Here is a 23,428-nt window from a genome sequence, read left to right as displayed (position 1 = left end):
AGTTGGTGATCTTTTTCAGATCGTCAGCAGCAGCACCAAATGGCAGTAAAGGAAGAGAAAATTGTAACTGGCTGGGTTGGAAAAAACTTTGTTTAATGGATCAACACATGGCACTTTCACCTCTATGATCTGGGTTTACATCCATCTCAAGACAAATGCGATTAATATTCTCCTTCTGCCAGCTGTAAGGCAAATGAGTTTCGGCTTTCTAAACTTACATCCTAGTGAATGTTTGCCCATAGCACAAAAATGGCAAAAATGTGGCACAAAGGAGGAGTTATAAAGTTGGGGATTAGTAATCATCTTAGGTTCATTCTTTTGTTGCTTTCTTGTATCCTATACTGGCTACGATAGATAGCTTGGTACAAGATGTGGAAATGTCCAGTGTGTTCCAATTGATCTCTCAATCTGAGCTCGAGATAATACAATGCAGCGCAAGATGCTAGAGAGCGCAGGAAAACTCCTAAATTAAATTCAGTTTGTTAAAGTAGTTTGAAGTATGAAGCATATTTATATTTAAATGCCAGGGTGAAAAATTGCTTTACAACATATTTTTCTATGTCTCAGATGAATGTCATTTTTCATAATTCCATTATTTATAAATACTAACTTACCATGCACTCTCATAAGGCTTAGAATAATAGCATTTAACACAAAGCAAAGGATTGCGTAAGATTAGAAGGAAAGATTAACGTGCAGAAAATCATCAAAGTACCTTTTAATTAAGCTCCTAAATAATTCAACAATCCTCTCCTCCAGCACGGGTCTGTGGTGAACAATAGGATCGCCTTTGTAAGAAACTTTTTGCTGTAGTTCTTCCAGTTTCTTAATCTGCTGCCGTGTTTGGAGTTGAGACTCGGCCAAAGATGTAATCCTGAGAACGAAGAAAACAAATTATACATTGTGCCAAAATATTCGACATCCCAATGCAGTTTATGCAAAATCAATACAAGTCAAATTGAAAAGAATCTTTTAAAAATACAAAAACATACAGCTCCCCACCAATAAAATATCCTATGTATATATACACACACACAAATGGCAATATTAAAAAAGAAAGATCTTTCTCAGTTATCAATCTATTTCATACCAGTTTTCAAGACGGTCAAGGCAGATGTTAGGTGGACCTCCTATACACGCTATTTGTTGCCGCCTTTTCCAGTCAGCCAATTCTTCATCGGTCAATGTCTTTTGCACAAACTCCATAGTAGACAGTAGGGCAGCTAAGTCAGTGACTATTTGCTGTTAGAAAAAAACATTTTATGGCAAGAATAAAAATGACTTTGAAAAATTTGAACTGAGAAACAAGTTTACGATAAGCGAATGGAAAGATTCCTGAAGTACATTAACCGTAAATTATTTTTTAGAACTATACCCTTCTCATCTGATCCAAAGCTGTCAACATCTGTTCCAGTTGTGCCATCTTCTGCCTTGTTGCTGCTTGTGAATTCCCATTCAAATCTTGCACATCTGTTAATATGTGGAACAAAACATTGTTTGATGCTGCAATGTAGTTTCAATTAACTAATTTCTAGACACAACCCCATTATTCATTTACTTTACTACTATTACTACTGGATTCTTGTAAACTGGTCTTCAGTACCACTCACCTCCTTGGCTTTTCAGGGTCTTGTAGTTAAAATCAAAATCATCCTGTAGGTTTTCCAGCACTTTAATCTTGTGTTCAAGATCCTGTAAAAATATAAAATATACTTATGCCTTTCATGTGCCAAAACATGGTTCATTGCAATCCTCATTTGAAACAAAACTAAATTGAATCCACGTTGAACAGTATGGATTACATTTATGTTACTATAACTTCAAATTAAAGTGTATTGCTCAAAGTGAAAGCCAGAATGTGTTTCATACTGCTTTGAACTTTGAAGAAGGCGGCAACTCTACGAGAGTACCAGGCGCTTAAGATAAAAAATAATTTAAAAGTCTTGGGGGAGGAAAAAGTTCAGTTGTTTGCGCCTCCCGTTAGCGCCTTAAGAGGGCGCTAATGGGGCGCAAAGCAACTAGCGCCCGTGCGCAGCAATGTTTGCGCCGCTCGCGAAATGAACTAGACATTTTGCGGCGGCGCTAAACACTACCGCCACGATCTCCTGCGCCGGCAGATTGTGACGTCAGTCGAGTGCGCAACGCCCCATTAGCGCCCCGGACTGGATATTGAGTGGCGCCCCCTGCCTTACCGCCTGCCGCTAGCAACGACAGGTTGAGGGGAGCGTTATGCAGTCAGAAAGGGACTAGGGGAGCGCTATTTAAAGGCGACCGCTTCCTGCCTTTTTTTGTTGGTGACATTTTTGCACCACACATTCTGAGAGAGAGACACTTCTGGAGAGATTCAACGCTGTGTGAAGGAGTTTTGAGTACTGAGCAGCACTTTGCAGGTTTATTTTGATTTGCCCTTCCTTGCTTCGCCAGCGCTCTGAGGTAGCGCCTTGCTCCTCGGCCTTTGCGCCTTAAGACAGGTGTGAAGCGCCTGATTTAGCGCTCCAATCACCTCCAGGGGTGATAAAAGCCAAGTTTGCTGTCGGAGGCGATAATTAGCGTTAGGCGCTAAACTTTGCGCACGGCCGATAATGGCGCCCCAAACGGGGCGATACCGAATTTTTCCCCCTTGGAGCCTCATTTTCAGCAGGTAAACAGTGGAGCAAACATACTGAGTAACATGGCGGATCAGGCTCCAAGGGCTGAATGGCCTACTCCTGTTCCTGTGTTCCCAACAGTAGCTGAGGATTCCCATGTTTTGGCACACATGGGACTATTTTCAAATAATTTGTAAGCAGTCAATCTTGCCTTGCATGACCCTGAGTGAACATGGCAAATACTCAGGTTTTAGAAACATCAGATTTTAATCTACCTAAAATAGCTTACTAAAAATCTTTAACTGGTAAGTGTCTTTGTTAACGCTTGTATTTTTGCCATCTACGGAGTACACTTGTCTGAACAGTAAAATTGGTTTCAAAAATTCCGAGGCTGAACAAGGCCTTATCTGTGCCATCATACAAAACATTTTTTCGCTTGACTACCGCTCATCTTTGTAGACAAACAAACACTTTTAAATAGAAGTTGTAATGTTCCCCAGTTTTCAGTTTACTCAGCATTATATAAAGAGTTAACAGATTTCCCATTTACTACCACAAGAGGACTGTATCAGTTCAAATCAATGCAAAAATTAAATCATTTTTTGGCAACTCAAATGGACTTACCTGCACCCTCTTCCGTACGTCCTGCAGATTATGTTCAAGAATCTGCTGTTTCTCAGTTACCACAGAGCTGTGATGTGGTGACTGCCCAGCTTGCTAAAAAGACAATATTTTAAATATTTAATTCAAGCTATGAAAGGTAGGTATGCCGAATGTGCAACATGTCCAATTCAGCGCTAGACTAATAGGAAAATAACAAGACTCGGCATATCCATTGCTATATTAAAACTAGTTATTTAAAATAATTGGCACAAGAAGCAGGGGGGAGAGGAGGATAAATTTTTTGTTTGTTTATGCAGCGAGTTATGATGATCTGGAATGCACTGCCTGAAAGGTTGGTGGAAGCAGATTCAACAATAACTTTTAAAAAGGGAATTGGATATATACTTGAAAAGGAAAAAATTGCAGCGTTACGGGGAACGAGCAGGTGAGTGGGGCTAATTGGATACCTCTTTCAAAGAGCCGGCACAGGCAGGACTTTAACCCCCAAAAATGGTGGGTTTGGGTCAAGTGGGATGTTAAAAGTTAAAAATCTCAAACCCGAACCCAACCCGCCTTGAACCTGTCCACTTCCAGTTTTAATGAAGACAGGACAGGGGAAGGTGACCAACCTGCTCCCAGGAGGTAGGTCGCTCATTTAAATATTTTAATATGAGGCTGCGTGCCTCAGGTTTTACCTCCGTTTTAAATTTAACACTGGCTGGCCAGGTATCTCACCAGCTGAAGGGAGAAGAGGACTGCTGGATCCAGCAGTTAAAGTGCCTTTCCAGCACTGCTTGTGGGCCAGGAGGAACACAAGTGCTTCCTCCCCCCACCCAGCCCCCCAAGCCAACAAACTTCCCCCCACGGTTCGATTTCTCCACCCGCCCCCTACTCCCAATCTCACACCAACCAGACCTTCGTGATCACTTGCCCTACTCCGGTTTTTCCCAATCCCACCCTCTTCTGCGCTCCCTGGCTGCGACCTCCGATTTCCCTCCCTACCTCTTTCTCACCCCCACCCGCCGCCTCCTATCCTCCCCCACCCGACCCTTCCGATCTCTCCCAACTACCCCACCGCTCCCTGAAACACTTCCCATCTCTTGCCCATCACCCACGCCTTCAATCGCTCCACCCCTGACCCCTCCGACACCTCGCCCCCACCAATCTTTCCAATCTCTTCTCCTCCCCACCACCCTGCTGCTCTTTCCCCACCCACCCCCACTCCCCTTGCGATCTCCGACACCGGCCTCCGACCCTCCCCCTCTGGCCTACTCGCCCGACATTTGGCAGGATCTGAGGGAAACCTGTTCTTCCGGGTTTCCAGAACTCAATAGGTAGACTGAGTTTCTACACTTCAACCATGCCACTTGTAGAATTGGTTCAGGCACCATTCAAAATTAATAATCAGGGCAGCTTGCTCCCTCAAATAAATGTGTCTCCATAAACATTAGTAAAGAAAGTCTTGAAGCCAGGCATCTCAGCAACCTCACATTTAAGGTGCTACTAGTTTGACAAATGTTTTGCCTCTCGTTTAGTTGCAGAAGAGAAGGTTACTCACGCCCATCAGCTGCTACAGTAAATTCAATAATTCTTATCTGGGCTAGTACAGGAAACTTCGCGATATCCGGCACTGACGGGACCGAGCTGCTGCCGATCTATCAAAACTTCCGGATAGACCAGCGCTAATGTTGAAGGATATGGAGGTTTTCATCTCCGTATCTGACAACAAACACTGTTGCTTAGCAACAGTTTGTAAACACTCGGCCCGTACCTTGGAAGCGTCTCTGAAGCTGTTGCTAAGCTACAGAGACGCTTTCCAGAGCCTGTTAAAAAAAAATGCTAGAAGAAAAAAAACCTAACCAAAACGGCTGCTGATTTCTGCCGTTAGATCGAGGTTTCCGGACATACAACCTCCGGATAAACCAAAGTTTCCTGTAATGTTCTACTTCCAGCGAGAGAACATCCTGCCTTGCATAAACATTTGGACTGCAATGACTGTTGCATTGGTGAGAATGAAAGTGACTGTGCACCCATGTGAAATCTAAAGCCTTCACCTATTCTCCCAGATGAAAGATACGCAGAAGTAGAAATACATCTTTTTATAAAAAAAGCAAAAAAAGTGTGGTTTAAATTACTATTTAATAATAGATTTACGTGCTTCACATCCCAACTATGTTAGCTGGTGCCGGTCTGCCTCTTGTAAAGCTGTGCTTGATTTTACTTTTACCCTTCAGTACACACTTTATTTCCAATATATCCGACATTATGTTGCTAAAAAATTAGATTTATTTTACATACAGTTGAATAGAATTACACCCAGAACTAGTGAATCAGATAGAATGTGTGCATACAGATTGACGTTGTTAGTTTGGAGGGTAAAACATTCCAATCACTTTATTCACCTGTGACACAGATGTAGCAACTTGAAGGAGACGGGCTTCTTCCCATAAGCATCGAGCTATGATTCGCGCAATCTCCATAGGCCTCTCCAAATATCTATTCTAAAAAAACAAAACGGTAAAAAAAAATGGTGACAGAGCTCCGAGAAGAATTATAATTAATTAACAACTGATTTTTTACAAAGGCTCCAAGATTCTGTTTTTTTTCTGCCCATTTAGTGAGGCTAACCCCTAAAATCATGTAAATGAAAGCCAACCAATTGGATTCAATTCTGCAATATTAATTTTGGCTGGTCAGTAGCATAACCATATTTTTGGACCTGGTAGCCACAATGGATATCTGACTAAGTTCGAAACCTTTAGGATGGAAGAAGCGAGTTTATTTATATGAAAACCGGTTAAACCGAGGGATGAGAATAGCAGCAGGAAACAAAAGCAGCAGCTGGGAACCGTTACTGATTTTCTTTCCCTCCCCCCCCAGGCAATCTGTCAATGTGACCCTATAAAGCCACTGAAAGGTAACTCGCCCCATGTTAAAGCAACTGCACATTCTGGACAGGTACCTACATCTCAGCAATCTCGGGTCATACAAATTTAACCTCGCATCATCATTTCAAATAAGTTAAATTTATGTTAGAATTTATAAAATTCTCCAACGTTTGCATAGGGAAAGAGAGAGAGCTGCTGTCATTAAGCCACAGATGGAAGTCGACAATACGCCAATCAAGGAAAATATCAATGAACCTGGGGAATGGTACAGTTTTAAAAAGAGGATTTGTTAAAATCTAACTAAAATCAAATCTATTTTCTCCAGTGTTCAGAGTGTTGGTCTTAAAAAACCTTAACACAAGTGCACGCCTGAGGCCTTGGAGTTCTACTTTTTATAACGAACCCCCAAATTTAAAATATGTGCTTCAACTGACTTCATAAAAATTGCAAGACTAAAAGTGGCACTTATAAAATGCATCAGTTATTCAAGTCAAATGGAACTGCCTGGGCTCCATGATTATTAATTTTCCATCTTTAATCATTAACACTCATGTAAATCTATTAATGGTAGACTACATACCTGCAGGTACTGTTTAATCTTCCGCAGATTGTGCTGATAAAGGACATTGGATTCCTGCAGAAATCTGCTGTACTGTTGATCAATCTCACCCAAAAGATTGTGGAACACTAGTGTAGCATGCGATTCCTTACTGGCAGCATATGCCCTAGAATGTTAAAGAGTGAGTTCAATGGCAGAACGCATGCTTCAATCACCACCTCTATCTCCATTATGAAAAGAACACTCTGGATACTGGCAAACAAATCCAACACTTAAAATAAATCATGACAAACTCACATTGATTCAAAGAGGGACACATAAAACTGAAATCTGAATATAGTTCAAAACTTACTTTGAAACGCCGTGAAAAAGTGAGCCACTAGGTTAATGCCTTTGTACTCCATACACATTTGTTTTCTACAGTCTGAAGAACTGACTGGGAATTTCCTCAGAGTTGCTCCTGCTCTGCTGCAGTAACTTTGCAGTCATAAATGGGGTTTCTGCCACACTTCCAGCAAAGTTACGGATCTGGAGCAGGAGTAGCTCCGTGGAAATTGCCAGCCACTCTGTTCTTGGAGCAAAAAGAAAAATATTTTAACAAATACTTTCCAAACAGAGTATTTTTTATGGAAACCAGCGGAGAAGAATTATAGATTTATTTTGGATGAACAATAAATGGATTTTCAAAAAACACACGTTTGGGATAAAAGCTCCCCAGCAGCCTTCTGGTACCTCACTCAACTGGCCAATCCAGTGCTCACTCTTGTTTAAATGCGCACTTACGATGGGGAGGTGCACATGGCATGGACCAAGATTTTCTAACACAGCTAATTTTCTCCCTCTATAGGCCTGGGGCACAGGGTGTCATGGCTCCGCCACTCCCCAACTAAGGCAAGAATGACCCCGATTAGAATTTATTTTTAATTGAAAGAGTTTGCAACAGTGTGAAGAAACTCCTCTCCACCCACCCCGAAAGGACATCTTATACAGACAGCACTTAAGTTCTGAACAATTGCCATACATACCAATCCTGAGTCTCAATCCAAGCTGCCAGAAACTGCCTCAGCTCCATGGGGAAGCTGTCACTGTAAAGTTGGTGCAGTTGTTCCAGGTATCTGGTATCCAACTGCTGTAACTGATTCCACTGTGCCATTGTGCGAGGAAATTACAGAGCTGAAAAGAAAAGGTTATCTGATAAGTTGCCATCTGTCATCTACTCAGAAGTTCTCTCACAAGTTCAGCCAGTCACAAAAGATCAGCCCTTTCAGAACACACACGGTTTGCAGCTCCATCAAGAGAACACACATATTATATAATAATAATATATATATATATATATATATACACACACCTATATATATATATATATATATATATAAGGCAGCATTTAAAAAAATACACTTTTAAAGATAGCATGAACTCTTGGCCATTTTAAACATTTCCTTTAGAACCCAGTGGTGCAGCCATCTCCTCCCAAAGTATTATTAATCCAAAGCACCAGAATTTCCAAAAGTAGTAGGTAGGAATTTAAATTATAAAGTAGTAGGTAGCATTGCAGAAATATTGCAAACGTTCAGGATATGAGGCAACTCTACAAACAGAATTGTGGGCAGTACGCTATACATATTTCCACACAACTGTCATTTTAGGGAAATGTTTACTTAGCTGGTGGTTTCTACTTTCTTTACACCAAAAAAAAGTTTCATTTGTTCTCAACTGAATTACTGCCACTTATGACAACTAACATATATGAAAAACAAACTGCAATGCATTAATTGCCAATATCAATATTCAAGTAATGCTGTAGGTTAACCCAGTTGATACAACTGGTGGGATTCAATGAAATGTTGCTTTTTACGGAACTTACCAGTTTGTAAATGGCCAAGAGCAATAGTCAGAAAAGATTATGTTGTACAGGAAACTCTCTTTTAACCGGCACCTAAATAACTGGAAATCTCTGTTACCTGAACCTACTCCTGAATTTTGCCGGTTAAGTTTTACTTCATATTAGTGGCAGTTCCTGGATCTGTGGCTGTGTAACTGGGGTTCGTGCACTTGTTGCTAAGCAACAGGGACGCTTGGTCTGTGGCCGGAGTTCCTGCACACGTTGCTAAGCAACATGGAAGCCTGGATTTGTTGCTGTGTACGGAGCTCTCGTACCTTTTAAACTATATCTCTCTGTAATCCGGACTTTGATAAACTGGCAGCATGCCGGTCCTGTTGGTGCCGGATAATAAAAAGTTTCCTATAAATTGTCATTATTTAAATTGCAATTTATTTTTAAAATGCTGTACACTATTTATTAAAGAAGCTTGCAGGAGATGGTGACAAATTAGTCTATTTCAGAACAACTCCACATTCTCTTTCCTTCTAACAAATACTTCGGCCAACTCTATGCGGTCACAAGTAAAAGAAAAGATACGAGTAGTTTTCAAACTCTGTGGGATTCCCTGCAAAATTGCACATTCCCAGCCACCCCTTCCAAAAGAAGTATCAGCTACGGAAAGTAAAACATAACTTATCATTTCTGTTGCTAAATAGCACAACATAAAAATACAGAAATCGCATGACTCTTCAGGAACAATGGGATCCTCTCAGACCCTTTAAGGTTTGCGGACCCCAGTTTTAAAACTTCCATTCTAACCTAGGTGCTTTTAATTAGGACAAAATTAATGGTTACTTTCTTTTTTTTTTTTTTTAAATTGTGTGGAGCTATACTTTGGATTTAACGCTCTCCTCACATACCTTCATTTTAAAAATTGTCGTCACAATTAGTTGGCAACAGGGAAAGAGGAATAAAAGTACATAAAACTCTTGGGATCAGAATTGTTTTCTGTTCTGTTTTTACTTTTCCACATACAGAATTCTGCTCATGGATTGACGGTTGTCATTATTGTACACCAGCAGGAAAATGTGTCTCAGTGCTGAGATTTTTGTTTTTGTTTCGGTAAAAATGAGCTACAGCAAAAATGTCATCACCTACTCGATCTTGACCTGCATGTTTTGTTGCCAGATTTTTCCCTTTTAAGTTTGATGGCATTAAAAGGGAAATTAGAGACGCGTGCAATAAGGGCACAGCAGTCATCATGGGTGACTTTAATCTACATATAGATTGGGCTAACCAAATTAGTAACAATACTGTGGAGGAGGAATTCCTGGAATGTATACGGGATGGTTTCCTGGACCAATATGTCGAAGAACCAACCAGAGATCAGGCCATCTTAGACTGGGTATTATGTAACGAGAAAGGATTAATTAGCAATCTTGTTGTACGAGGCCCCTTGGGTCGGAGCGATCATAATATGATCTAATTCTTCATTAAGATGGAGAATGAAGTAGTTGACTCAGAGACTAAGGTCCTGAATTTAAATAAAGGAAACTACGATGGTCTGAGGCGCGAGTTGGGTAGGATTGATTGGGGAATGTCACTCAAAGGGTTGACTGTGGATAGGCAATGGCAAACATTCAAAGACCGCATGGATGAACTACAGAATTTGTTCATCCCAGTTTGCATAAAAATAAAACAAAAAAAAGGTGACTCAACCGTGGCTAACAAGGGAAATTAGGGATAGCATAAGATCCAAGGAGAGGACATATAAATTGGCCAGAAAAAGCAGTAAACCTGAGGATTGGGAGCAGTTTAGGATTCAACAAAGGAGGACAAAGGGATTAATTAAGAAAGGGAAAATAGAATATGAGAGTAAGCTTTCAGGGAACATAAAAACTGACTGTAAAAGCTTTTATAGATATGTGAAGAGAAAAGATTGCTGAAGTCAAATGTAGGTTCCTTGCAGTCAGAATCAGGGGAATTTATAATGGGGAACAAAGAAATGGCAGACCAATTAAATACATATTTTGGTTCGGTCTTCACAAAGGAGGACACAAATAACCTCCCAGAGATGTTGGGGAACATAGGGTCTGATGAAAGGGAGGAACTGAAAGAAATCAGTATTTGTAGGGAAATGGTGTTAGGGAAATTGATGGGATTGAAGGCCGATAAATCCCCAGGACCTGATAATCTACATCCTAGGGTACTTAAGGAAGTGGCCCTAGAAATAGTTGATGCTTTGCTGATCATCTTCCAGCATTCGATGGGATCTGGAACAGTACCCATGGATTGGAGGGTAGCTAATGTTACCCCAATTCAAAAAAAGTGGTAGAGAGAAAACGGGGAATTACAGACCGGTAGGCCTGACATCGGTAGTGGGGAAAATGCTAGAGTCCATTATAAAAGATGTAATAGCAAAGCACTTGGAAAACAGTGACAGGATCGGACAAAGTCAACATGGATTTACAAAAGGTAAATCGTGCTTGACTAATCTACTGGAATTTTTTGAGGGTGTAACTGGTAAAATAGATACGGGAGAACCAGTGGATGTGGTGTATTTGGACTTTCAGAAGACTTTCGATAAGGTCCCGCATAAGAGATTAGCATGTAAAGTTAAGGCACATGGGATTGGGGGCAAGGTATTGACTTGGATAGAGAACTGGTTGGCAGACAGAAAGCAAAGAGTTGGAATAAACGGGTCATTTTCCAAGTGGCAGGCAGTGACTAGTGGGGTACCGCAGAGATCGGTCCTTGGGCCCCAACTATTCACAATATATATTAATGATGATCTAGACAAGGGAACTAGATGTAATATCTCCAAATTTGCAGACGACACAAAGCTGGGTGGGCGTGTGTGCTGTGAGGAGGATGCCATAGAAACTCCAGGATGATTTGGACAGGTTGGGTGATTGGGCAAAAGCATGGCAGATGCAATATAATGTGGATAAATGTGAGGTTATCCACTTTGGTGGCAAAAACAGGAAGGCAGATTATCTGAATAGCAATAGATTGGGAGAAGGGGAAGTGCAACGAGACCTGGGTGTCCTTGTGCACCAGTCGCTGAAGGTAAGCATGCAGGTGTAGCAGGCAATTAAGAAGGCAAATGGCATGTTGGCCTTCGTAGCGAGAGGGTTTAAGTACAGGAACAAGGATGTCTTGCTGCAGTTGTACAGGGCCGTGGTGAGACCACATCTTGAGTATTGTGTGCAGTTTTGGTCGCCTTATCTGAGGAAGGATGTTCTTGCCATGGAAGGAGTTCAGCGAAGATTCACCAGGCTGATACCTGGGATGGCAGGAATGATGTATGAGGAGAGATTGGGTCGATTGGGCTTGTACTCACTGGAGTTTAGGAGAATGAGAGGGGATCTCATTGAAACTTATAAAATTCTGACAGGACTGGACAGACTAGATGCAGGAAGGATGTTCCTGATAGTCGGGGAGTCCAGAACCAGGGGTCACAGTCTAAGGATAAGGGGTAAGCCATTTAGGACAGAGATGAGGAGGAATTTCTTCACCCAGAGAGTGGTGAACCTGTGGAATTCTCTACCACAGAAGGCAGTAGAGGCCAATTCATTAAATATATTCAAGAAGGAGTTGGATATATTTCTTAAGGCTAAAGGGATCAAGGGGTATGGGGAGAAAGCAGGGACCGGGTACCGAATTTGGATGATCAGCCATGATCGCATTGAATGGCGGAGCAGGCTCGAGGGGCCGAATGGCCTACTCCTGCTCCTATCTTCTATGTTTCTATGATATTTCAGTGACAAAGGGGGCGATTTTGCCAGCCCTGGGGAGGCAGGTCTGCCAGGAAAATGGCAGAATCTGGGGGCGTGTACCCATCCCGACCCCAACCCGCCTCAGTGCCATCTTCCCAGGAGGCGGGTACCCAACCCGCGCCGGGTCCCATCTCCGAGGCGGGAAGGGGATTAGTGCCAATTAACAGGCAGTTTTTTGGAGGATCCCCATTTTGAGCCCTGAAGTGCGGGCTTCCCGACGGCTCCGAACCTTGCCAGGGTCAGCAAGGCGGGCCGTCGGTCTGCGGGGGTCGGAGGACCAAGAGGTGTGCAGGGGAGTGATGGGTGCATGTGTGCAGAGGTAAGTGTGTGAGGTGTGTGTAAAGTGTTTTAATAAGTTTTACTTACCTTTACTCCTTCCTGCAGGCTTCCTCCCTTCAGGTCTCGGGAGTCCCTCAGCTCACCGGCACAGAAAGCAGAATGGCTGCTGAACAGTCAAAAGCTGCAGCCTTCTGCTTAGGAGAGCTCTCTAACTCAGCCTGAGTGACAGGACTGAACTTAAGAGGACAGCTTCACAGAGTTCTCAAACGATGACAATTCATCTGTCAAAAGCTGATGACAGATGAAACGTCACTTGCTGATGTCACCTGTAACCCGTTTGCCCTTAATTGGCCTGCTAAGCCCACTGGGCAGGCTTAACAAGGTCAATCAAGGGAAAATAGCGTGGGTTGGCCACAAGTCGATGGAGGCGGGACTAAAACCCGACAAGTGGGAGTCCCGCCTCCAAAAGCTCCCCATTGACAAAATCCAGCCCATTGAAGCAAGACTGCTATCACTGAGCATACAAATTCCCCAGACAGGTACTAAACCACACGTATGCTTTCTTTAAAAGATTTATGAGCATCAAAAGTCATCAGAAATAGTGGTACTGATTAAAAGATATATCCAATGTGACGTGACAAAAATACAAGAGATTGTGCTTGTTTCAAGTTGAAAAATATCTGTTTGCACAAGTTACAAACTTGACGATTCTGGATCAGTACGGAAAACTTTTGATCTTCGTCAGGCATCACTACTTTGTGATTCATTTGTTAATCTCCTGTGGCGTAGCATCAAAATACTTAGATTTTATATTATTTATGGTTAAATAGCTAAACCTATAGCAATTTAGGACACAAAGATGTAGGGCTCGAATTTCCAAGCCCGTGGAGACGGGAGTGGGGGGAAAATTGCAGAATCGGGGGGCACGAACCCTTCCCGCCCCCATGCCCGTTTCCCAGGAGGCGGGTACCCGACCTGTGCTGGGAGCCGCCTCCCCGAGGCGGGTAGGGGATTAGTTCCAATTAACTGCCTGTTGTTAACAGGTCAATCAAGGGAAAAATCACGTCGGTTGGCCACAAATCGATGGAGGCGGGACTACAACCGAAAAAGTAGGAGTCCCGCCTCCATCACGTCCCCATTGACAAAATCCAGCCCGTAGAGTTTGTTGCAGTACATGCGGAGAAGGTGGGAGACACAAAACTGAAGCACTTCTGCACCATCACTGGCAGGAAGGTAGAATTCTAGTAAGAAAAGTTTACATAGGCAATTCCCATTATCAGAATGGAAATTCATTTAGATTACAATAATACAGATGCAAGATATAAACTCGTTTCTCATACAGCAATAGCTACCCTAATTTCACTTAATCTGAGCTGGTATCAGTGTTATTTTCCATCAATGGCTTGTTTGGGACAGGGAGCAGATTTTATAAAAACATTTGATGAACTTGGTGTTCACATAACAAAAAGAAATATTGTCTATTTAAAACAGTAAAAGATGACCTGATATTCAAAGATTTTTCCAAACACCAGTTAACAGGAGTTACAACGGTTCATAAAAGTTTATACAAGCACAGTTATCAGATCAGATGTGAAAGTAGTTTTAATAGGTCAGAATCAATAGCAACTTCCTCAAGTGTCAGAAAGGTAAATTCCCCAGCTAACGTATGTTCACAGCTATTTTCCATGATGTTTACATCACTTTGAGTAGGTAAATATAAAGTTTCCTTTAATGTTACGGCATTTTTTAAAAATGCCTACGCCTAAAATTAATTGAAATCCCCAAATCAGTGAAAAGCATGCTTTTAAAATTAACCACCTTGTAATAGGGCTGCAGGGAACAGGGCAGAATTCCATTAATGCACAAGGAATGCCAATGAAAACCAAGGACAGAAATGATTTCCCAGTGGGTGACATTATAACCACTTAATCATGCTTGGTAGCCAGGCAACAAGAGGTGTGATGTAAGAAAAAGGAGACTTACCATCAAGTAACTTTAAAGTAAGCTTTAAGTAACTTATAAACACACTATATACACGAGAGGTCTTTACCATGCCTCTGGTAGAAGCCTCTTACAATACTGAACAGACCAGTATTTATACCAGTCCAACAGGAAGTGACATTTACAGGAAGTGAGGTATGTACACAGTTCATAGTTCATAGTTCACAGGAAGTGATGACATAACTTCCCGGAAGTTATTATTTTTATCACATTCTTCCCTCCTGCAGGATTAGGAGGCTGTGGTCTACCTTTTGGTCCGCAGCCGCCGAACAAGGAAGAGTCGCACCCGTTTGGATTCCCGTCGTAGAGGGTCGCTGGTCCGCTTACATGCGGTTGGCCATTGGTCAGAGTCTGTGTGGCCTGGATTGCCCTGTGAAGGGTCGGGGAGATCATGGCTTCGAGTACGAGCCCCAATAGGTTCAAAGTCGGACTGCCTCTGTTCAGAGGGAGGTGCAGAGCTGGTCTGTGGCGGATCAGTACTTTCATGCGCGGTACTGGGAGGGTCGCAACCTTGAGCACGGGGTTCTACCGGCACCAAGCTAGTTGGTGTCCGATCAGGATCCTGGAGAGGGGTACCCGATAGGTCCCAAGAGTTTCCTGGTGAAATGCCATCACCCGATGTCCCACTAGGTCCTGGTGGGCAGGGAGCCAGATCCCGTAATGATACGGTAGATTCTCGGCCGTCAGAATATCGTATGTTTGCATAGGTGGGGTTGGCATCGGTTAGTTCGACCTCGTCTACAAGAGGGTCATTTTTAGACGTCCGAACGTATCTTCGGAGTAATACAGGTCCAGGAGTAGTTAGCCATGATGGGAGTGATGTCCCATGAGATGAGCGACGCTGGAATCCAAAGAACCGCTCATGAGGTGTAGTATTTGTGGCTGTAGAAAGCAGGGACCGTATAGCGTGCAATGCATCCGGAAGCACGGTTTCCCATTGCTGGTCTGGTAGGCCCCGAGATCTTAAAGCGAGACGTACGGAATTCCAGATGATACCGTTATACCTCTCTACCTGCCCATTTCCGATGGGATGGTATGGTGTTGTTTTGCTTGTAGCAATTCCCCGTTCTGAGAGGTAGTCCTTGAGTTCCCTTGACATAAAGGATGGACCCCGATCTGAGTGAATATAAGCCGGCATGCCACAGAGAGAAAATACCTGCTCAAGGCAGCAGATTACTGTGGACGCCAGCATATTGGAGCAGGGGAAGGCAAACGGAAAACGTGAATATTCGTCGATCATGGTGAGCAAATATGTGTTCCGAGTTGAAGAGGGCACTGGGCCCTTAAAATCGATGCTAAGTCGTTGCATCGGTTGTGTTGCATGTATGAGTATACCATCTGAGGGGCGGAAGAACTGAGGTTTTAATTCCGCACAAAGCCGGCATTCTGAGCATATTTTCTTTACATCTCCAGTGGAAAAAGGGAGATTCCGTGATCGTACGAAATGTAGCATGCGCGTAACGCCAGGATGACACAAACCATTGTGGACATCCATGAGAGTGGAGGATGACATAGTGGAGCAGAATGCCCGTGTGAGGGTGTCCGGGGCCACATTCTCCTTGCCAGGCCGATAGAGAATGGTATAACCAAAAGAGGCCAGTTCCATCCTCCAAAGTTGTATTTTATTATTCTTAATTTTGGTTCGTTTTCGATTATCGAGCATGAAGGCGACTGATCGTTGGTCCGTGATCAATGTAAAGTGCTGGCGAGCTAGAAAATGGTTCCACTTCCGTACTGCCTCTATGATGGCTGTGGCTTCTTTCTCAACCGGAGGATAATGTAGCTCGGCACCTTGTAAGGTCCTGGACATAAATGCTACAGGACGACCTTCCTGATTCAGAGTAGCCGAGATCGCCACCTCCGAGGCATCACATTCAACCACGAAAGGGAGATTCTCATCAATGGAGTGAAGAGCCGCTTTCTCCAACTGTTTTTTGAGAAGGTTAAAGGCTGCAACAGCCGCTGTTCCCAGTGGAAATGATCTAGCATGCAGCAAGGGTTGGATTTTGTCCGAAAAATGAGGAATCCATTTAGCGTAGTATGCAAACAGACCGAGAGCCCGACGTAAAGAAGCCGGATTCTTAGGTGACGGGAGCTCTTGGAGCGGGCGAAGTCTTTCTGGGTCTGGCTTAATGATACCATTGCCTACGCAGTAGCCAAGGATGTTGATGGTCGGTTGCGACTCAACAGATTTGGATTCATTCAGGGTCAAATTACGGCGATGGAGGGCATCCCGAAATTTTTGGAGGTTGGAGTCGTGTTCCTGTTGATCGTGACCTGCAATGGTAATGTTATCAAGATAGGGAAAAGTGTCCCTTAGGTTTTCCTGCTTAACCAGGCCATCCATTGCCCGTTGAAAGACAGCCACTCCATTAGTAACCCCGAATGGGAGGCGACGAAATTGGTACAGCCGTCCATTAGCCTCAAAGGCTGTGTACTGCTTATCTGAGACCTTCAAGGGTAACTGATGATAGGCACTTTTTAAATCGTAAGTTGAGAACACTTTGTATTCGGCCAGTTTATTAACCATATCATCAATGCGTGGCAATGGGTAGGCGTCCAAGTCGGTATATTGATTGATGGTTTGCGAATAATCGATGCATAGTCGCTGTTTGTGAGGTTTTAGAGGGTTCTTGACAATGACGACTTGAGCCCGCCAGGGCGACGAACATGGTTCAATGATATCCTCTGCTAGAAGTCGAGAGATTTCAGCCGCAATAAAAGATTGGTCTTCCTGATTAAAGCGCCGCGATTTCGTTATTATCGGTTGGCATTGAGGCGGAATACTGGCAAATAATGAGGGTTCATCAAGTGAAGCTGCTGATAATGCACAAAATGGTAATTTAGACGGTATATTAGAAATAGTAAGTCCGGGTTTGGATCCACCAAACTCAATGGTGAGTTTCTTATGCTGTTTTTGGAAGTCCAGCCCTAAGAGGAGATCACTACATAAGTTCTTGAGCACCGAAAGTCGGGTGGAGGGATACATACGACCATGAAGTGTCATATCAACAACACAAAAGCCGGAGATTCTGGTATTAAGTGATGACTGGGCCATCGCAATTGCCTGGTCCGATGGGAAGACATGTAGTTTCAATTTCGCAACAATCTGTTCCTTAATGAAACTATCAGTACTTCCTGAGTCAATTAAGGCATCTAAGGTATGCCCTTTAATTGAAATTTTTGTGGCTGCATGAGACAGGTTCTGTGGGCAAGCAGCTGTAATTGGTGTCGTTGCACAGAGAGTGGCTAAAACTCTCGGTGTGCTTCTTCGGGAGAGAGCTCGAGAGGAAGCTTGATAGGTCCTAGCTGGAGCATCTTGATAGGCCCTAATTGGGGCAGTTCGGTAGGCCTTAGCTGGATTGGCCCTCGTAGAGGCCCTTGATAGGCAAACTTTAGCAAAGTGTCCTTTTTTCCCGCAATAACTGCAGATTGCATTGCGAGCAGGGCAGGTTTTCCTAGGGTGAAAAGCATCTCCACAAAAGAAGCATTCCTTCCTAGATTGCCAAGAGGCTGCTAAAGTGGGGTCGTCCTCCTCTTCTTCATCAGAATTATCAGAATTAGATTCCCCCATGATAGGGTTCACCTGAGACCGCTTGAATTGTCTGGTTGCAGCTACAGCAGCAGATCGAGATCTGGGCAGCTGATAGAGGTCTGCATTTCTCTTTGCCAAGTCCAGTGAACAAGCTAGGTCAAAAGCTTTTTGTAGCTCAAGTGTTTTACTTTCTAGTAGACGCTGGCGTATAAATGGAGAGGCAATCCCGCAGATGAAAGCATCACGAATCATTTCTTGGCGGTACAGCTCAGCTGAGGCTGCCTGAAAGTTACAATCTACGCTGAGCCTGCGAAGTTCTTGCAGGAATTCGTCAATTGATTCCCCTGGCCCTTGTCGGGCTGTGGCCAGTAGATGTCTAGCATAGACCTCATTTGGGGTCTTCGCATACAGTTTCTTAAGTGCCCGAATCACCTCTTCGTAATTATCCCAGTCATCAACATATTCGAACACTTTTGGGGTCACATAATTGACAAGTATCTTCAATTTAGCAGGAGCATCCGCTTTACATTCATCCAGAAAATTCTCAAAAGTACGATACCAATGCTTCCATACCCTGCCAGCTGCTGGTGTATTCGGGTCCAAGTCCAGGCGAATAGGTCTAAGGATTTTCTCCATGATGGGTGGTTCCCTGGATCCTTAACTTCCGAGTTTCTCTGAAGGTCTAGTATTTGTCAGTGTAAATACTAAGTTACTTAAATTGATGTAAGAAAAAGGAGACTTACCATCAAGTAACTTTAAAGTAAGCTTTAAGTAACTTATAAACACACTATATACACGAGAGGTCTTTACCATGCCTCTGGTAGAAGCCTCTTACAATACTGAACAGACCAGTATTTATACCAGTCCAACAGGAAGTGACATTTACAGGAAGTGAGGTATGTACACAGTTCATAGTTCACAGGAAGTGATGACATAACTTCCCGGAAGTTATCATTTTTATCACAAGATGTATACCCTGGGACATACCCAAGCCAAGTCGCAATTTTGCCGGAGCTCAGAGGATGAGTCAGAGGTTAAATTCATTTTGATTGGCAGCGTGTTCCGATCTCGGCGTCAACACGTCGCCAAACAGCTTTCCCAAGTGTCGGGTCCCCGATTTGCGAATGGACCCGATACCTAGTGGCGGGAAGCGTATTATAGGCAATTACCTGTCTATTAACAGATACTTGCCAGTAGTTTTCAGGCTGTTTTTGGATTTTCCCGCTTCTGGGTCGGATTTCCCGACGTCCGGCCACTACGCCAGGTAAGTGTGGCGTGTTGCGAGTCTGGTGTAATGTTTGTGGAATGATGGCAGCTGCAGAAGTGGTGTGAAGGATCCAATGTTGCACATGGTGAGTTTCAGAGCAAAGAAAATGTTGGGTACTGCATTTTTAAAACATTTACAGATTTCTTTAGCTTACAAGTTTTTAAATCCAACTATATGTCCAGTGCCACCTCATTGGGAGAACCTCTCTCACCAGTGAGAGATCACTTCTGTCACCTCACCTGCAGCTGCCATCTATTCCAGCCTATGGAGGGAGTCGTGCAAGAGGTCACCTTTGTGCAGTGATGGTCAGTGTGTCCAGCGCCTCATTGCTGTCAAACACCGAGAAATCAACTGTCAAAATAAAATTGTGCATGGTCCCTTTAAGGAAACCGGCTGATGACGTCATCAGGCCCGCTTTCTGTTAATTGGCCGGAAAGCCCACAGGGCGGGCTTAACAAGGTCAATCAAGGGAAAAATCAAGTCTGTGGAGCGGAATGCAGCTGAGGGCGGGACTGGAAGCCGGAAACCAGCTGTCCCGCACCCAACTCGCTTCCATTAATAAAATCGCAGCCGAAGTATACTTTAAGAACTTCCAATGAGTGAATAGTGCTAAAACACTTAAATCATATATAGATCCATATGAATGAACTTCAAATTTGATCTCTCGGTTAAAAGCAGGATACAGGTTAAACTCACACACAGACCAGAACATTTGCCAATAAAAAGCACACTTTGCGTGTGCAGATTATCTGTGGCATCTCCATTGTCCACAATAGTGGCATCCGTTAAAGTCAGAGGGCTGGATTTTCATTGAGGAGACGGGACTACAACTTTTGGGGTTGTCGTCCCGCCTCCATCGAGTTCTAGCCAACCCACGCGATTTAGACTTGATTGACCTTGTTGAGCCCGCCCAGCGGGCTCAGCAGACCAATTAAGGGCCACTCGGCAGCAGGTGACGTCACAGATTGAAATTTCATCTGCCAAGGCCTTTTGACAGATGAAATATCAGCATTTAACAGCTGTTTGAAGCTGTCAAACACTGACAATCTGTACTCCAGGTTAGTTCCTTCCTCTCAGGATGATTTAGAGATCTCCCCGGAACAAAAAGCAGAGGCTGCAGATTTTGACAGATCGCAGCCATTCTGCTTTCTGTGCCGGTGAGATGAGGGACTCCAGAGACCTTAAGGAAGGAAGGCTATAAAGGTAAAGTTAGTAGAACTTCTTTAAACACTTTACACAGACCAAACACACTTACCTCTGCACTCATGCACTCATCACTCACCTGAACAACAGACATCTCGACCCCTCCAAGCTCTTCATCCCGACGGCCCGCCTCGCAAACTTGGCATGGTTTGGAGCCGTCGGGAATCTCACATTTCAACAATGAAAATAGGGATTAGGCCAAAAACTGCCTGTTAACTGGCAGTTAATTGGCACTAATCCCCTTCCTGCCTCGGGGAGGCGGGTCCCAGTGCGGGGCGGGTACCCGCCTCCTTTGAAACTGGCATGGAGGTGGGATGGGGTCAGGACCCCCGATTTCGGGATTTTAAACCAATACACACCTCCAATCCCGACTCCACGGCTCAATGAAAATCCAGCCCAGATAGTCAGGTGGTGAAGGACAGAATACCAGAGCCTTTATTTACAGAAACACACATTACATACTGTGCAATGAGCTTGCAACATACAATTCCCTAAATCCATGCAAACTCATACATTATATTCTATTTAGAGATTCGTTGACTGTATACTTACATTAGGTCTCAAATTTGCTACAGCTAAAAATAAGCTCACTGGCCAACTGCCCCAAGTATCACAATTTAAAAGCATAACATTAATTATTTGAGAGTCTCCTACTAACTAATCCTCTTGTGTATCCCAAGATTGAAATTCCTCCTTCAAATTATGCAGAACATCTAATCACTCGTCAGTTTCATTTTTGAAATGTAAAACTTATAATTCAGTGAGTGCAGCAGCTACTTTTTACTAAATTAAAGAAAGCTAACTTCCTTAGAATTACTCAGCTGTGAGTCACCATGATGCTATGACAAAGATATCTGTGGTTTAGAGAAAAAGATCAAAGTGCTGTATTTTTGAGGTAGGAGACAGGATGATACGAAGGAAATTCCAAAGTGCGTTCAAAAACCACACAATCACTTTTGGTGATCAAAAGGTTCATTATTCACATAACCATCCTATGTTAACAGATAGGAGTATGGTCAACAATAGCAAAAATAAAATACAGCCCTCTACAATAAAAATGGCAAAACAAATTCCTCCCTTACACAACTGAAGTTTTTAACAAGATACATAACACAGCTGAAGTGTTATGGAGACAGAACAGGGCAACAATTTCACTATAAAAGAAAAAACAGATTTTAAGAGAATTAATTTCCCATTTTATACCATGAAAATGCATCTGATTTAACATTATTGAATCTAAAATGAAACAAGGTATTTAATACTGATTAACCCCATTTGACAGCTTTCCATTTTCTCTCTCTTGCACAAGACAAAAGACACTTCTAAAAACTGGACTATTTCCACACTGGACCCTAAACTCTAGAAATCCAAGATTCAATACTTGTTGCAGTATCCTCCAGCAATGGAATACCACTGCTTCATACATCTTCGTCTCTGAAAGATTCCTCCAAAACAGTCACAGTAGGGACTCAATTTGACAACAGATGACCACTGGAGGCTAGCATAAGTAAAAGAATCACCATTAGTTTTAAAAGGTCATTGGGGGAGAAATTCATTATGGCCCTGTTTGGGGAACTAACTTTTAAAAGCTGCCATGGTGTGGAGATGCTGGTGTTGACAAATGTAAGAAGTCACAACACCTGACGAAGGAGCAGCGCTCCGAAAGCTTGTGATTTCAAAATAAAACTGTTGGACTATAACCTGGTGTTGTGTGACTTCTTACATTTGAAAAGTTGAGAAAATTAGCGCCAGGCGCTAATGTTGCTAAACTTTTGAAAAATTTGGCTTTGCGCTCCAGGAAGGAAGTGGAGCGCTAAATCAAGCACTTCACTTCCTTCTTAAAGCACAATCGGCAGCAGGCGGGGCAGAGACTTCAGCAGCACTGCACACTGGACCGTGCAGCGCTGCCACGTTCAAAGGCTCCTTCCCTCCCTTAAAGGGCAGAGCCAATGCTGCAGGCTCTGCAATATATAAAGTACCTACCTGGACCACCATGGCAGCCGCGATCCCGCGCAATCAGTGGGCAGGATCCCGTGAAAAAAACTGCAACAAGAAATGTCCCCGAAGTGGCTGGCCGCCCGATGCATGCCTCCTGCAGCTGTCGGGGTTTTCGACCGGCGCTGCTGCAGGGGTCAGAAGTCATTTTCAGGTCTGGGGCGCTACTAGGGCTATGACGTCACGATCTCCGGGGTGAAAGAGATTGGGGCGCAACGTTGTAGCGCCGCCGCAAAACTCCCGCCAAATATGGCGGGAGCCAATGTCAGCGCTGCGCCCGGTCGCAAAGCCATTTACATCCCGTTAGTACCCCCTGGGGGCGCAAAGGCACCCAATTTCACCCCCATTATTTCTTGGCTGGATTAAATTTTGGCAAAATGCACAATGCTGTCTGCTCTTATATAAAAATGAGAGGAGAGAATAGAGAAATTGGGATTACAATGCACTAGCAAATTTCTTTATTTAAAAAAACTCAGGACATGGGTGACATTCACAAGGCCACATTGATTGCCCATCCCTAGTTGCTTGTTAAGCCACTTCAGAGAGCATGAAGCGTCACACAGTTGGACCAGATTGGGGCGGCAGATTCCCTTTCCTACAAAAGGGACATTATATTAAAAAAAAAAATTTTAATTTTTTTATAAAGGGACATTAATGAACCAGTTGGGTATTAGGAACAATCTGCAACTTTTAGGATAATTTTTTCTGATGCTAGCCCGCAAATTACCAGATTATTAAAATTCAATTTCACAATTTTCCTTGGCACCATCTGGTCACAATCTCCAGGTTACTAGTCCAGTACCTTATCCACTGTACTACTGTACTCGGTACAACTGCTTGTTGTTACTCTCGCTCTCCTCCCTTCCACCCCCCACAATCACCCACCCACTCTCAGCATGTTTTTAA

The 23,428-nt window shown here is 43.4% G+C and overlaps 1 protein-coding gene across 2 annotated transcripts in view; it reads right to left on the bottom strand.

The window, feature by feature from the left end:
- stat3 (signal transducer and activator of transcription 3 (acute-phase response factor)) overlaps positions 1-23,428 on the bottom strand; it is a 64,468-nt gene that overhangs the window by 23,208 nt on the left and 17,832 nt on the right. For both annotated transcript variants that reach the window (XM_085966452.1, XM_085966453.1), the window contains exons 3-10: positions 7,664-7,811; positions 6,660-6,804; positions 5,594-5,692; positions 3,213-3,305; positions 1,611-1,692; positions 1,376-1,470; positions 1,091-1,242; positions 716-874 (exon numbers count right to left, since the gene is read on the bottom strand). In XM_085966452.1, the coding sequence (XP_085822578.1) occupies positions 716-874; positions 1,091-1,242; positions 1,376-1,470; positions 1,611-1,692; positions 3,213-3,305; positions 5,594-5,692; positions 6,660-6,804; positions 7,664-7,791 (953 nt within the window). In that variant the 5' untranslated portion in view covers positions 7,792-7,811. The remainder of the gene's footprint in view (positions 1-715; positions 875-1,090; positions 1,243-1,375; positions 1,471-1,610; positions 1,693-3,212; positions 3,306-5,593; positions 5,693-6,659; positions 6,805-7,663; positions 7,812-23,428) is intronic.

Source organism: Somniosus microcephalus, chromosome 24 (genome assembly GCF_052327205.1).
Source record: "Somniosus microcephalus isolate GS21.2 chromosome 24, FLI_Smic_1.0, whole genome shotgun sequence".
Lineage (NCBI taxonomy): Eukaryota > Metazoa > Chordata > Chondrichthyes > Squaliformes > Somniosidae > Somniosus > Somniosus microcephalus.
Note: the sequence above shows the minus strand (reverse complement) of the source record. Positions and strands in the feature narration are given on the sequence as shown.